The sequence below is a fragment of the Gobio gobio genome (assembly GCF_949357685.1).
Source record: "Gobio gobio genome assembly, chromosome: 4".
Taxonomy (NCBI): Eukaryota; Metazoa; Chordata; class Actinopteri; order Cypriniformes; family Gobionidae; genus Gobio; species Gobio gobio.
In genome coordinates, this window is record NC_137100.1 from 40,556,156 (window position 1) to 40,572,753 (window position 16,598).

The window sequence follows — 16,598 nt, forward strand, 5'->3', positions numbered from 1 at the left end:
TATTATTAAATCATTCAGAAGGAACTACTAATTATTTGGATCAGTATTCTACAGTGAAAAACAGGATAACTCTCTAGTAATGACTGTCATTGTAAACTTTTGACGTTTTTGTCAAAAGTTTTGGATAGTAATGACTCAAGTGTTACTACACACTTCTATAGGAATTAGTAGTTATTTGGATCAGTATTCTAAAGTGAAGATCGTGATAACCCACTAGTAATTACTTAAGTGTTACTATCCAAAACCTTACAAAAAACTCAAAAGCTTACAATGATTTCAGTAATGACTATTTTTCACTTTAGAATACTGATCCAAATAATAAGTAGTTAATTTAAAAGGATGTAGTAACACTTGAGTCATAGTGGGTTACCATTACCTTCACTTTAGAATTGATTATATATTATGCATTATTCATGCTAATTATAATCCTTCTTAGTAGTCCTCTGAGAGTTATGGAAATTTTTTTAGTTATTGATTAGCTAATAGTGAACTACCACATTTAACTGGGCACTATTACTTAGTAATTCGTTAATCAGGATTTCTTGTTGATTTCTTAATATTGCATTACTCTTTTGTTCCTGTGTAGTTATTCATTAATAACGGAACAGTATTCTAAAGTGTTACCGTGTTAAGTTTTATGAAACCTTTTTATGGAACCTTTAAAAGTTCAAATTTGGATTCAAGAAGCTCTTCATAATCAGCACTCTTATGATGTGAATAATAAGGTTTAATGTAATCATACATCATATATTAGTATTATAACAATGTATCTTGCCAAAAATCACACAAAGGCTAATTATTTGCTGAAATATACAGGTTTATTAAGAAAGGTACTTTTACAATAAACATTCATATTATATGACTTCAGTAAATGCTCCTTTCAAGTTTTAAAAATTCATTCTTCTTTGGCCTGTGAAAGAAGGAAGAGGCAAACATTAGCCTTAATAACAAAAATGTGCTCCACTTTACATACTGAAGAGAATACAGATGTGCAAATGTCATACAGGATATGTAAAATCAGAATAATGCAATTATCATAGTTCTACTACTTTTGCTAAGAGTTCATGTATTTGGATAAACAAGTTGAATAAATAATGAAAAAAAAAACCTAATCAGTCTAACCTTTCCAGCATCACGGCTCTTAACTTTGAGCTTGTTGACCTGAGACTCAGAAATATCAGCACGCTCCTCAGCCTCCTCAAGCTCATTCTGCACCTTCCTCAACTTGGACAGGTGAGTGTTTGCTTGTTCCTCCTAAAGGTTATTTATATATATATATATATATATATATATATATATATATATATATATATATATATTCATATATATATATATATATATATATATATATATTCATATATATATATATATATATATTCATATATATTCATTTATATGGTTCATATGGACATATCATCAAATTAGCATTCCAATATAAATAATTTCAGTGTCAAGATGTTCTATTAGATTTTACATACCGCCTCTTCAGACTGCCTCTTGTAGACTTTGACCTTCAGCTGCAATTTGTCCACCAGATCCTGGAGTCTGCTGATGTTCTTCTTGTCCTCATCAGTCTTCAAAAAATACACATTTACTAGATTAAGTCTTGATCCTTCACTAAAAATAGGCATTGTCAGTACATACACTATTATACAAACTCTTTTGTCTGAACAAACTTATGAGGAATATGGTCATACCTGGTAGGTGAGCTCCTTGACTCTCCTCTCATATTTGCGGACACCCTTAACAGCATCAACTCCACGTCTCTGCTCTGCTTCAACTTCAGCCTCAAGCTCATGGACCTAAAGAAGATTATTTTTAGTCAGATTACATTATTTTAAATCATAACATATTAAAATATTACAAACTTTACTTTGCCCACATCATAACTATAAAGAAGCTTACTCTGGACTCCAACTTCTGGAGTTGTTTCTTTCCTCCCTTCATGGCCAGATTCTCAGCCTCATCCAGACGGTGCTGCAGGTCCTTCACTGTGATCTCTAGATTCTTCTTCATCCTCTCAAGGTGAGAACTTGTGTCCTGCTCCTTCTTCAGCTCTTCTGCCATCAATGCAGCCTTTTGAATGAATGCAGAAATTCATTAGAACCACATTTTTTTAAGTACACAAGTGTCTTGTGAAACATTTGGCAGCTACTGTTGCTCACATCAGTGATGGCCTTCTTGGCCTTCTCCTCTGCATTTCTGGCTTCCTGTACAGTGTCATCAACTTCACTCTGGACATGAACAAGGTCAGCCTCAAGCTTCTTCTTGGTGTTCAGGAGACTTGTGTTCTACAAAATGGAAAGCATCAGTTTGAACATTTTCAATGGTGTTCTCAATTTCCTTAATTTCAGGGATTTGCACTTGCACTTACCTGAGAGTGCAGCAGCCCAACACGCTCACTGATATCCACCAGCTCTTGTTCAGCCACTTTGCGGCCTCTCTCTGTCTGCTCCAGAGCAGCTCTCAGCTCCTCAATCTCAGACTGCATCAGAGTGTTTCTGCGCTCCACCATGGCCACCTGCTCCTTCATGTCTTCCTGTCCTCTCTGGGCATCATCAAGGTGCAGTTGGGCATCCTGAATAAAACAAAAACTTTACAATGAGCTTTTGATGTGGTTTCTGCTGGGCTTTACTTAACATATGTTAGATTATAAAAAATATGAATACATCCCAAGGTCGAACAAAAGTCACTTACCTTGAGTTGACCCTGGACGTTCCTGAGTTGTTTCTGGGCCTCAGCAGCCTGGCGATTGGAGTGGCTCAGCTGAATCTCCATCTCATTAAGGTCTCCCTCCATCTTCTTCTTGATTCTCATGGCATCATTCCTGCTCCTGACTTCAGAGTCTAGAGTGCCCTGCATGGATTCAATGACTCTCTGGCTGTTCCTCTTGATCTGCTCCATCTCCTCATCCTTCTCTGCAAGCTTCCTGTCAATCTCTCCTTTGATCTGGTTTAGCTCAAGCTGGACACGAAGAATCTTGGACTCCTCGTGCTCCAGAGTGCCCTATGAAATATAAAAACTAAATTTAAATATCAAAATGAAAATATGCATAAAGACCACAGTATTGATGGTTCTAGCAAGAATTCCATATTGAACTCCAGATACTGACTTCAGCCTCTTCCAGGGCAGTCTGAATCTCTGACTTCTCAGTCTCCACTGTCTTCTTGGCCTTTTCCAGCTCATGGATGCTCTTACCAGTCTCACCTAACTGCTCTGTCAGATCTGAAATCTCCTCTATAGAAAGAAAAAATATAATATTTATTATAATGAACATTCATTAATCATATGTGCTTACTTTTTAATGCTAACTGAGAATTAACTTTCGTTCATCTTCAGAACACAAATGAAGATCTTTTTGATGAAATTTGAGAGCTTTCTGCCCCTCCATAGACAGTTACGCAATTGAGACTTTGACGCTTCAAAAAGTTCATAAAGAGATTGTAAAACTAATCCATATGATTTGAGCGGGACAGAAAGTGCTCAGATTTCATCAAAAAGATCTTAATTTGTGTTACGAAGATTAACGAAAGTCTTGCAAGTTTGGAACGACATGAGGGTCAGTAATTAATGAAAGCATATTCATTTTTGTGTGAACTATCCCTTTAAGTTTTTTCTAATTTACAGTTTTCATCCTTACGCTGCAGATTCTTGTTCTCTCTCTTGAGGGTCTCCAGGTGATCCATACTCTCCTCATAGGAGTTCTTCATCTTGAACAGTTCAGTGCTGAGTGAACGAGCCTCTTTCTGGGCTCCTTCCAGCTCTGCCTGACCTTCCTCATATTTCTGCTTCCATTCTGCCAGGACCTTTGATGGAGATATTTCAGGATTGTGTTTGTTTAAAAAATGTTGAACAAAGCCCATTTCAGCAATAATTTACAAAGAGAATATCATACGATTAAAATAGTTTACCTTGTCAAAGTTCCTCTGTTTCTTGTCAAGGTTAGCAGCCAAACCATTGGCTCTCTCGACATCAATCATGAGGTCCTCCACCTCACCCAGAAGTCTTTGTTTGGTCTTCTCCAGAGATGCGCATTTGGAGTTCACTGCCTCAACTTGTTCCTCTGCCTCTTGCAGACGCTGAGCCAGCTTCTTCCTGTTAAGTAATACACACGATTTTAAAATCTAATCTATAAAATAGCTGTGAGATTTGGGAATATTATACAATAATATACATACTTGGACTCTTCAAGCTCCTCAGTACGCTGGATGGCATCAGTTTCATATTTAGTTCTCCACTGAGCAACCTCACTGTTGGCCTTTGACATTCCCCGCTGCAGCTCAGTCTTTGCCTCCTGCTCTTCCTCAAACTGCTCACGGAGCAGGTCACAGTCATGACGGGCTGATTGCACAGCATGGGCCAGTGCGTTCTTAGCCTACGAGACAAAGTAACATAATATTAGCATGTCTCTATAGTAAAGTAATTGACAAGTTTGGGCATGTATTGATTATGCTGTATTACCTTAACCTCCTCTTCAATATGCCTCTTAAGCTCCTCAATTTGCTGAGTAGAAGCTTGTTTGCCTCTGGTGAGCTGAGAAACCAGAGCCTCCTTCTCCTCCAGCTGACGGCCAAACTCACCTATATAGTTTCAGATTCATTGTGTCAGATTGTGATCAGTTCATTTCAAAATACATGGATGTAAGATTTTATTAGTCAACATAAAAAAAGTACTCTAACAAGACTTTGTTACAGTGTTACTTGTTATTTGTGATTAATTATTGTTGATCATTATTACTGATTATTGTTGATAATTATTGTTAATCATTGACATTAATTACTTTTAATTTCATTAATTTGTTCATGATTGGTCATAATTTGTCATTAATTACCATTTTCAGTCTGAAATCTTGCTCTTTGTGTACTGAGATCATTTATCTGGCGATTGTTCTCATCATTCTTTGACTTAATTTCACTAAGTTGGTCCTCAAGGGTGCGGCACATCTTCTCAAGATTGCCCTGCAGATACAAAAGTCATTAGATATTTAAAAAACTTAAAGACTTGTTATATGCTGGAAAAATTAGTCACAATCAGCACATTTACAAAAATGAGTTATTGTTATTTTCACTATTAAAATCATTAATTCTCTATTTAAAAAATCATCCAAAATTATGTGTGATTGGTTGGAACCAGACAAAAAAGTACTGCACCTATCAGTCAAATTTGTAAATTAAAATGTAAAATTCCCCCCAAAATTTTCATGATACCACAATTGTTTGATTAACATTAATGAGACAGACCGCCAATATATTAAGACCTACTGTAATGCACAGATCTAATATAATGTTACACAGCAGATGTTTTTCCCCAACAGTTAACCAAACGACTCATTTTGCCAGCACAGGTCACATATATTCTTTAGAATATTTCCCAACCTTTGCTTTGGCAACAGCTTCCATGTTGCTGGAAAGATCGTCAATCTCCATTTTGTATTCGCTCTTCTCTTTCTCAAGCTTCTGCTTGACACGCTGCAGGTTGTCAATTTGCTCTCCTAGCTCAGCCACACTGTCTGCTTGCTTCTTGCGGAGGGCAGCAGCAGTAGCTTCATGCTGGAGGGTGGACTCTTCAAGATCACGGCGCAGCTTCTGGAATTCAGCTTCTCGCTTCTTATTCATCTCAATCTGAGCAGAAGTGGCTCCACCAGCCTCCTCAAGCCTCTCACTGATCTCCTCAAGTTCCCTGGAGAGATCAGCTCTCTGCTTCTCAACCTTGGCACGAGCAGCACGCTCAGCCTCGATCTCTTCCTCCAGTTCCTCAATGCGAGCCTATGGTGGAAAGTAGTTTATTCGATTTTTGGTGATCTGTATTTGATCATAATTATCTTTTAGTCTTCTAGATCTTTAATAAAATAAAATAAAAATACCTGAAGCTCCTTGATCTTCTTCTGGAGTTGAGCACCCAGAGATTGTTCATCTTCTATCTTGCTGAGCAGCTGGCTTGTTTCAAATTCTTTCCTGTGGGTGTTCAACAACAAGTAGTTGTAAAAAAAATTACACAACCATAAAAGTTTTCAATGTTTTCAAAGATTTTCTGCTTTAATTACTTTTTTATTTTCTCATCAGATTGCTGCTTGTCATTCTCCAGGTCCATGACAGACTCTTGGGCTAATTTCAGGTCTCCTTCAAGCTTTCTCTTGGCTCTCTCAAGATCCATACGGAGCTTCTTCTCTTGTTCAAGGGAACCCTCAAGCTACAGGACAATGATATATAAAATATGTTCACAGCAGAAAACAGTTGATTTGATGAATTCATGTAATTAATTTACATAATAAACTCACATCATCAACTTGCTGCTCAAGCTTTGTCTTGGATTTGGTCAGGGTGTTGACTTTGTCCTCCTCAGCCTGAAGATCATCCAGTGTCTGCTGATGTGCCTCTTGGAGGGCTTTCTTCTCCTTCGTAAGCTTGGCAATGCTCTCATCCTGAGATGCCATTTCCTCAGTCAAGTTCTTGACCTGTGTAATTTTTTTGTTCCAAATAAGCTTAAATTAATTAATATTCTATATCAATATATACAAGATTAAAAATAATCTTAAACTAGCCTTATTCTCAGTGGCATGTTTCTCCTTCTCCACTTTAGCCAAGGTGAGCTCCAGGTCATCAATGTCTTTCTTCAGCTCAGAGCACTCATCCTCCAGTTTCCTCTTCTTGGCTGTCAGTTCAGCATTGATTTCTTCCTCATCCTCCAGTCTCTCAGTTGTCTCTTTGAGTTTAGCTTCAAGCTGAATTTTGCTCTTGATCAGACCCTCGCACCTCTCCTCAGCATCAGAGAGACCCTCAGATTCCTGTTAGTGAAATAGATTGCTATTTAATTGGAAACCACATTGCTCATTTTTAATGGAGCCAAAATTCTGTTAATTCAAGTAAATATACTCACAGATGCTACTTGCAGCTGCAGATCATTTTTCTCTTGCAGCAGTGATACCATCTTCTCTTCAAGCTCCTTCTTTTTGGCTTCAGACTTAGCTAAAGCTTCTTTGCATTTTGTAAATTCCTCTTTCATGCTTGACAGCTCCTTCTCAGTCTCGGCAGTCTTCAGCAGAGGCTTAATCTTGTAGTAAACCTTCATCCATGGCCAGTGTTTGACATTCATGAATGAGCGGATGTTGTATTGGATAGTGTAAATGGACTCCCTGTGAATAATTCATCATTAAATGGCATTATCATCAATATGTACTGTTTGCACAGTTATCATTGATGTCATCTTTACTCATGACAATACTCACCTCCTTTCCGTCATTTTCACATACTCCTTCCTCATCACATAGCCACGGCCGAGAGCCTGAGTCATTGTGACCAGAGTTGCCAGTTTCTCATCACGCATCTCCTCAAGAGTACCCAGAAGACCCGCTTTGAAGAACACCTGAATTTATGTAAAACAAATCAAAAGATATTGATTTAACCTGTATAGGCTATATGATCACGATCAGTGAATCTTTGAAAGTTTTAAAGCTGAATATGAACCTTTGTGTGTCCAAATTTGTACTCTTCATGATCAACGTCGATGGATCCTAGGAGTTTCTCACTGGCCTTCTTGTTATCCATAAACTGTCCGTCTGGGATAACAGCGGCATTCAGCACCTTGTATCTGTGGAAAATTAATCAAAATACTTCATGTCTTTTAATTAGGAGCCTCCTAAAGGAAATGGTATGTTCATGTGGTCCCATTTACCTCTGCTTAAAGTCACCATATTGGATTCTGCTGGGGAAGCCCTTTCTGCAGATTCTGATACCCTCCAGTACACCGTTACATCTTAGCTGGTGGATAACCAGGAAGTTCTCCATGAGACCTATAGCGGACAGTTCACACCATGAACTTGGTAAATTAACTTCATCATATATATTGAATGACAGAATATCTATAAGCTTTTTAATACTTTACCTGGAGTCTTGGACTCATTAGGAATCAGGCAACGCACAAAGTGAGGGTGAGTGCTCCTCAAGTTGGTCATGAGTTTGCCCAAGTTCTCCTGTGGAGAATAGAAAAGGGTTGGCATGCTTTGCATTTCTTTTTTTCTTTTTACCTCAAATAAAGCAATATTGCTGTGAAGTTATCTCTATAAATACCCTGAACTGGGAGGACACAGTCTGCATGGAACCACCCTTCTTCTTGCCTCCCTTTTTAGTAGTATCTATTGAGATAAAAGTACAAAGGAACATGTATAAATAAAAAAGAAATAAAAAAAACAAGAAAGAAAGAAAATTCAAAACTGAATTAAAGCTTGGTTAAATAGATTTTTTTCTTTACCCTCAACAACAGGTACATATACATATATATAGTTAACACTTCAGTTTATTACCCTCAACAACAGGTGGGTAGAGAGTAGCCAGCAGCTTGTTAGAAGACTTCTGGTACAGCAGCAAAACAGAATCATTCAGTGGATCCTTGTTCTTGTCCAACCACCCAGTGATGTTGTAGTCCACAGTTCCAGCGTAGTGAACCAGTGAGAAGTGGGCTTCTGCCTTGCCTTTGGCAGGCTTTGGTTTCTCGAAAGCTTTGCTCTTGCCAAGATGCTGATCATACAGCTTGTTCTTGAAGGAAGTGTCTGAAGCCTTGGGGAACATGCACTCCTCTTCAAGGATGGAGAAGATACCCATGGGCTGTTTATAAAAGAATGTTGTTTATTTACAAAAATATAAGATTTTGAAAATAGACAATGGAAATGAATAAATTCATAAACCATTAAAAACCTTCTCAATGAGCTCTATGCAAGAAGCCAAGTCCATGCCGAAGTCAATGAACTCCCAAATAATGCCCTCCTTCTTGTATTCCTCTTGTTCCAGCACAAACATGGTGTGGTTGAAAAACTGTTGCAGTTTCTCATTGGTGAAGTTGATGCACAGCTGCTCCATGCTGTTGTACTGATGGAAAAAAAATAACAGAAACATTTACTGACAAAATACTGAATGATTCAATTAGACATAAAAAGAGATGCAATAATCATTCTTACATCAAATATCTCAAAGCCAGCAATATCTAGCACACCAATGTAGAAATTTCTTTGTTGTTTTGTGTCCAACATCTGGTTGATACGAATGACCATCCACAAGAACATCCTCTCATAGATAGATTTGGCCAAGGCACTAACAGAGTTGTACACCTGTAAGTAGAATAGAGTGGATATTTTATTCTGCTTCTGCAATAATAGCCAGAATTTTAGGTAAAACACATGGACATGCTGGAAATGTTACTATACCTGTGGCACGGTCTGGCCTTTGGTCACATACTCATTTCCGACCTTGACTCTGGGGTAGCACAAACCTTTCAGCATTTCAGCAGAGTTCAAACCAAGAAGGTAGGCGATTTTGTCAGCCTCTGTTAAATACATTTTCAAATAAATTGTCTTTGCTCTATAGAGTCTTTTGTGCATGTGTAAAAAACATAATAAATCAGGCACCAGGTACTTTCACTTTTATTTTTAGATTTATTGTTATGCACAGCACTACACACTTTTAATTTCAAACTAAACATTTTACACACAATTTTTGTGATTTATCAGCAAAGTCATTACAACTGTTACTATTGTAAAGGCCATAATAAAACAGAAGCAATTAGAATGAGAAGACTGACTGAAAAGAACACAAGTCTCACCCTCATTGCCATCAGGCTCAGCCTGCTCCTCACGCTGCTTCTGCTTGAACTTCATGTTACCATGATGAAGCACAGCTCCAGTGAACTTGTAGATGCCCATTTTCTCCTCATTAGTAAAGCCCAGAATGTCAATAGCGTCCTGTAAATTACAGAGAAGAATGAGATCTATGAATTTCCATATTTATATAGAATATGTCAATATTCAAACAGCAATGACTCACATCAGTAGCATCAAGCTCCACTTTATCATCAATGCTGGCCACTGTGATCTGACCCTGACTGCACATGGGGAAGTCATAGGGGTTGGTGGTGATGAGCGTCATTTCTGTAAAATATATGGATTTTTATCCATAATTGTACAATATTATCTGCCATTTAAACACTGAATGAAATATGTGCACCTACCAATCAGCTCAGGCTTATGGTTGGTCATCATCTGGTAGAAGATGTGGTAGCCTCTCTCATCTGGAAGCTGGAATGACACTCTAGACTTCTCCAGCAGATCTGTTGAGAGAATGTACTTGAGTCACAATCATCTGAAGAGTGACAGACAAAGATAAATGTGCAGGATGGATCAAAGAAATTGTGTCCACCTACATGTCTCAATGTCAGCACTAGCCAGTTTTCCAGATGTACCGAAGTGAATTCTGATGAATTTACCCTTTTTAAAACAAAATAGCATAATACATGAATGATAATAGTTATAATCGCTAAATAAAAAGAACGCTGTACAGAAAAATCAAACACAACTGACTACCTTTACTGTAAATAAAAAGCGGTGAACTTACAAAACGAGAGGAGTTGTCATTTCTCACAGTCTTGGCATTACCATAAGACTCAAGCAGAGGGTTGGCAGCAATGATCTGGTCCTCAAGAGAGCCCTGTGTTGTTTGAAGGTTTTTTTTAAAAGTTATTTTACATTTCATGTCTAAAGACTGTTTGCAGGCATTTCACAAATTCACACATCATATAGTTTGTGAGACGAGTGTAACATCTTTCAACGTCTTTCAAAATAATATATATGACATAGTTTTATATCCAATACCTTTATTTTGCTGTCCTCTTTCTTCTTCTCACCACCTGACACTGCAACTGTGGCAAAGTACTGGATGACACGTTTGGTGTTTACAGTCTTTCCAGCACCGGATTCTCCACTGGTTTATAAGAGATTAGAAAACAGATGATTAAAAGACATGTAGACTTTTCAAAGTATATTCAAATTATATTTCGTAAATATCTCCATATAGATTTTCCATCTACATTAGACTTTAAATGTTTTATTCTTGTCAAGGTCTAAGATTAAAAGAAAATACTTACGTAATCAGGACAGACTGGTTTTCTCTATCTGTTGATTGTAATTTGTAAAATATCCGGTAAATATTTATTATATTAACAGCATCATCTAATTCACCTTAATAAATTCTATAGAATTAAATTCCATAATGTATTACCAGTCTGCATAAACTGATAGGCGTTGTCAGAGACAGAGAAGATGTGGGGTGGGGCCTCCATACGCTTTTTGCCTCTGTAGGCAGTCACCACTTCTGTATCATACACTGGGAGCCACTTGTAGGGGTTCACAGTTGCACAGAAGAGTCCAGAGTAGGTCTGAAACGAGTAGGGAAGAGGTCAGATTGCAACAACACAAACAAAATGAATTTCAATGCTGCTTTACATGGTTTCAGAACTTACGTAGATCATCCATGCAGCATAACGCTCTTTGAGGTTATACAGCACAGAGGCTTCATTGAGATGGGTCATCATGGCCATGTCCTCAATCTTGTCATACTTGGGAGGATTCATTGGGTAGACATCTGCTTCCTTAGCAACTCTCTCCTATAAATTAGATAAATTAAATATTAGATATAAAAGAAAACAATGTAATAAATAATTTAATGAGCATCAACATGCATTTAAAACTCACCTCATTAGTGTCAAGCACAACAACTGTGACTTTGCCTCCGTCTTTGCTCTTGATTGTTCCCTTGAGGTACAACTCTTTGACATCAGCCACATAGCAGGCAGACTTGGCATCAAATGGTTTGGTTTGAGCCTCGAGTCTCTCCTTCTCAGGCTTACGAAGGTAAATGGCAGCCTTGCCATAAGCGGCCATCTCCGCATCCGTACTCATGGTGGCGGCTTACTAGATAAATTATTGAAAACTTACTTCAATGTAACAATAAAGGCAAGACTCATGAAACGAAACACATGGCATATATGAAGTTTCAGGTCAATACAGAGATTCTCACTGTCGACTATGAGTCTCACTTGTGGACTTTCTGCTCGAGTGCATCCTCCAGCTACGAGCATGTATTAAATAGCTAATGCTCACAACACCCTATATTGGGTAAAAATAGGAAAAATAATATTTTTTCTCCACTGTATTCACTGCAAAATATGCTTTTCTTACTTAGTATTTATGTCTTGTTTCTGGTCCAAACATCTAAAAATTCTCAAAACAAGAAGTATTTACTAGCCAAATAAAAATGTTTGTCTTGTTTTGGGGGGAAATAACTCAAAATTAAGTGCGCTTTTGCTTAAAATGAGCAAAATAATCTGCCAATGGGGTAAGCAAAATAATCTTGTTTTCTGTTTGAATTAAGATGATTTTGCTTACCCCATTGGCAGATTATTTAGCTTATTTTAAGCAAAAACTTCCTTAATTTTGAGTTATTTTCCCCCAAAGCAAGACAAAAACTTTTGCTTGTCTAGTAAATGCTTCTTAATGTAAGATTTTTTAGATATTTGGACTGGAAACAAGACAAAAATACTAAGTAAGAAAAGCATTTTTTGCAGTGTTTGTTTTTGTTGTTTTTTTTCTCAGTGAATGAATTTAATTTAATTTTTCATTATTTAATATGTTATGATACAACTTTAGACCTTTCTAATGATTTATATATATGCAAATGTCATCATGGATTATGATAGCAACACTGCATGACAACAGTTCTGTAGTAAGAGACAATTTCATGTTTTGCTCTATTTTAGCATCATCAATTGGCCCTTTCCCGCTTCTTTTCCCGTTTTCTCAGACTCTCAATTTGGTGAAAACATTTAAATTAATTTAAGAGATATAGCCACTTAAATTTATATGCACATAAATAGTTGACATACATGTATATATCATGAAAGAAAATTAGATCATAGGGAGCAATCATCTCACCATGAGTTAAGTTTTTTTTTTTTTTTTTTTTTTTTACAATTTTCAAGTTATTAGCAAGAGTGCAAGTATGGATAGTTTGTGGTGCTAGAGGGTTTGAGTTAGAGACTTCACATTTGCTGTGTTTCATGTTCAGACTATCTTCTATGCTTGTGCCAAATTTGTATAACTTTATAACTTAAAGCTTATAACTTGTATAACACAAGGGGTTCTATGGGCTCTCATAGACTTAAAAGTGAAAGGAGAAAAACAGAATACAATACAACACAACACACAATAAAAACCAAATGCAATATGCCTGGCCCTTAAATAAAGGGTCAATGGGACCCCTTCCTTAAATTCATCTTACATTTTAAACACATTTATTTGTGAATAAATTAACCAAGTTTTTGAAAGCAACATGCTTCCCCAGTTTTCGTCTATAATACAGAATATAGACTGTTTTCCTGTACCGTAATCCACACACTGAATCCTAAACTCACTTGCCTTTTGTCCTGTGAGACCAGATGAAATTTTCACTTCCCTTGAATTAAAAGAAAATTCAATTAATTAAAATGTATAAATAAATAAAAACACAGTTACTTTAAGTACAGATGCATATGTGATGATGATAAATTAAACTTCAGTCACAATCAGCACAGGCTCTTACCACTGGATGGAACTTCTGAGATCTTCTCTGCATCCCTTCTGGTCTACTCTCTTGGCTTTTATAGAAGTTGATCATGCACACTAAGCAGAATCTATACATGGGTAACCTCATATATTCTGATATATGATAAGCTTTCTTGACCCATTTTATAAGAAATTTATGGACAGACACACAAACATCCTAACTGATGGGATCAGTCATAAGTCAAACCTTTATTGCTTATAAATATTTAGGTCACAGCTTCAATCTCAAAGTTCATGTGTATTATAATTATTTATTTTTAGTCTATTAATATCTGACTTTGACACATGACACACACTGAAGTAAATAAATCCTTTTTTGAGAAGAGGGTACATTCAGCCACCCCTCCCTCTTTCAGTTTTTTTAATCAGAAAACATTTCACCTTTTCACCCATGGATGTTCTTGTAGCAGGCTTAGTGTGGCAGCAATAGGGCTAAACAATAAAATATGCTACAAATCTGACAAGATATATAGTTCAAGAATATATAAGAATATAGAATACTAGAAAAGATGTCTAATACAGTGAAAACACAACAAATGGTTTTTCATACTGTTCTGACTGAGGTTCCTATATCTTTTCTAACTGATCGGACTAAAATGAACATCAAAACTCAGAAAAATCCCATTTACATTGATGGAATTATCAAATGAGCCAAGGTTGTTTAAACTCCAACTGACAAAAATTCGAATTTAAACACCCAGAAGCCCATTAGACTCAAATACTGGAACATACTACACAACTTTTAAAATCTGAACAGATTTTAAGACACTAGGCATCGTACACTTAATGACTTAATGAAAAAACTGGGTAACATACACTAAACGACACACAACTAGACATTCAAATAGTTCTGATCAAAATAAACCCGTGCCTTGTTGCTTGTAGATGCATGACAAATGAAAACCGTGTCCTCTAAAATGGGCTCATAATATCAACTATGTTTGATATCCTCCGACTGGATTTAATCCAACTTTCGTCGCTTTTCCACCGTCAGGCCGAACGGTTCTAAGAACAGTAATAAACCGTTCCAGTTGTATTTCCACTTGAGCCTGGTACGGCATGGCACGATTACAAACCATTCTCAACCCGGAATGCTAAACACGGTTGACTAACTGTTCTGCACAAACCCAGAGTACCCTAGCAGCCATTTAGCAATGCCCTATCAACCACCCTGAGTACCCTAGCAACTGCATAGCAGCACCCTAGCAACCATCATGAGTACCCTAGCAACCACAAAGCAACACCATAGAAACGACCCAGAATATCCTAGCATCTGTGCAACAATGCCCTTGAACAACCTAGCAACATACTAGCAACACCTTCACAACCATGTAGCAACGCCCTTGAAACCACACTGAATACCCTAGCCACTGTGTAGCAACAAACTTGAAACCACACTGAACACCCTAGCAACACCCTAGCAACATCCTAGCAACCATGTAGCAACACCATTGAAACCACACTGAACACCCTAGCAATTGTGTAACAACACTCTTGACACCACACTGAACAACCTAGCAACACCCTAGAAACCATGTAACAACTCCCTTAAAACCACATTGAACACCCTAGCAACCGTGTAGCAACAGCTTTGAAACCACACTGAACACCCTAGCAAAACCCTAGCAACCGTATAGCAACACCCTTAAAATCCCACTGAACAACTTAGCAACACCCTTCAAACTACACTGAACACCCTAGCAACCATGCAGCAATTCCCTTGAAACACTAATCACCTTAGCAACACCCTTTTCACCACACTAAATACCCTAGCAACCCGTGTAGCAACACCCTTGACACACCACTGAACACCCTAGCACCAGTGTAGCAATGCCCTTACAACCACACTAAACACCCTAGCAACTGTGTAGCAACACCCTTGAAACCACACTGAACACCTTAGCAACCGTGTAGCAATGCCCTTGAAACCACACTGAACACCCTAGCAACCATGTAACAACACCCTTGGAACCACACTGAACACCCTAGCAACAACCTAGCAACTGTGTAGCTACTCCCTTGAAACCACACTGAACACCCTACCAAACGTGTAACAACACCCTTGACACCACACTGAACACACTAGCAACACCCAAGCAACCATGTAGCAATGCCCTTGAAACCGCGCTGAACACGCTAGCAACCATATAGCAACACCCTTGAAACCACACTGAACACCCTAGCAACCATGCAGCAATGACCTTGAAACCACACTGAACACACTAGCAACACCCTAACAACCATGTAGCAAAGCACTTGAAACCACACTGAACACCCAAGCAACTGTGTAGCAACACCCTTGAAACCACACTGAACACCTTAGCAACACCCTTGAAACCACACTGAACACCCTAGCAACTCCATTGAAACCACACTGAATACCCTAGCAACCGTGTAGCAACGCCCTTGAAATCCCACTGAACAACTTAGCAAAACACCCTTCAAACTACACTGAACACCCTATCAACCATGCAGCCATACCCTTGAAACTACACCGAACACCTTAGCAACACCCTTTTAAACACAATAAATGCCCTAGCAATTGTGTAGCAACACCCTTGAAACACCATAGCAACCGTGTAGCAACACCCTTGAAACCACACTGAACACCTTAGCAACAGTGTAGCAATGCCCTTGAAACCACACTGAACACCCTAGCAACTGTGTAGCAATGCCCTTGAAACCCTTGAACGTTCATGTGTATTATAATCATTTATTTTTAGTCTATTAATATCTGACTTTGACACATGACACACACTGAAGTAAATAAATCCTTTTATGAGAAGAGGGTACATTCAGCCACCCCTCCCCCCTCCCATTTTTTTAATCAGAAAACATTTCACCTTTTCACCCATGGATGTTCTTGTAGCAGGCTAGTGTGGCAGCAATATGGCTAAACAATAACATATGTTACAAATCTGAAAAGATAATTCAAGAATATAGAAGAATATAGAATACTAGAAAAGATGTCTAATACAGTGAAAACACAACAAATGGCAGTTTTTCTTCAGTTTTTCATACTGTTCTGACTGAGGTTCCTATATCTTTTCTTACTGATCGGACTAAAATGAACATCAAAACTCAGAAAAATCCCATTTACATTGATGGAATTATCAAATGAGCCAAGGTTGTTTAAACTCCAACTGACAAAAATTCGAATTTAAACACCCAGAAG

At 37.7% G+C, this 16,598-nt stretch overlaps 1 protein-coding gene across 4 annotated transcripts; it reads right to left on the minus strand.

Annotated features, from left to right (window-relative positions):
* Window positions 1-694: 694 nt before the first annotated feature.
* On the minus strand, window positions 695-13,599 carry LOC307125508 (myosin heavy chain, fast skeletal muscle-like). 4 transcript variants are annotated; one of them, XM_079815380.1, is made up of 41 exons: window positions 13,401-13,599; window positions 13,238-13,274; window positions 11,516-11,734; window positions 11,284-11,427; window positions 11,043-11,199; window positions 10,909-10,936; window positions 10,637-10,745; window positions 10,380-10,472; window positions 10,189-10,252; window positions 9,997-10,095; window positions 9,813-9,916; window positions 9,592-9,730; window positions 9,197-9,315; window positions 8,951-9,100; window positions 8,691-8,861; window positions 8,300-8,600; window positions 8,067-8,131; window positions 7,882-7,969; window positions 7,672-7,789; window positions 7,464-7,587; window positions 7,226-7,362; window positions 6,877-7,132; window positions 6,542-6,784; window positions 6,278-6,454; window positions 6,044-6,189; window positions 5,864-5,954; window positions 5,376-5,765; window positions 4,832-4,958; window positions 4,462-4,580; window positions 4,179-4,375; window positions 3,912-4,095; window positions 3,641-3,806; window positions 3,113-3,237; window positions 2,698-3,006; window positions 2,375-2,578; window positions 2,166-2,291; window positions 1,906-2,076; window positions 1,698-1,802; window positions 1,479-1,574; window positions 1,123-1,254; window positions 695-910 (listed from the first exon to the last, which is right to left on the minus strand). In XM_079815380.1, the coding sequence occupies exons 3-41, from the start codon at window positions 11,720-11,722 to the stop codon at window positions 896-898; spliced, it is 5,796 nt and encodes a 1,931-aa protein (XP_079671506.1). In that variant the 5' UTR covers window positions 11,723-11,734; window positions 13,238-13,274; window positions 13,401-13,599; the 3' UTR covers window positions 695-895. The 4 variants fall into 4 exon arrangements, with proteins under 4 accessions (XP_079671506.1, XP_079671507.1, XP_079671508.1 ...); XM_079815381.1 differs by having other exon boundaries at window positions 13,234-13,274; window positions 13,401-13,521; XM_079815382.1 differs by having other exon boundaries at window positions 11,516-11,753; window positions 13,234-13,274; window positions 13,401-13,521.
* Between the last annotated feature and the right edge of the window lie 2,999 nt (window positions 13,600-16,598).

Excerpts from the sequence above, each read along its gene's own strand:
- LOC307125508 (XM_079815380.1), bottom strand. The coding sequence starts at position 11,722 with ATGAGTACGGATGCGGAGATGGCCGCTTATGGCAAGGCTGCCATTTAC. Across the intron at positions 8,601-8,690 it reads GCATAGAGCTCATTGAGAAG|CCCATGGGTATCTTCTCCAT; the intron begins GTTTTTAATGGT and ends TTTTATAAACAG. Across the intron at positions 3,807-3,911 it reads AACAGAGGAACTTTGACAAG|GTCCTGGCAGAATGGAAGCA; the intron begins GTAAACTATTTT and ends TCTCCATCAAAG.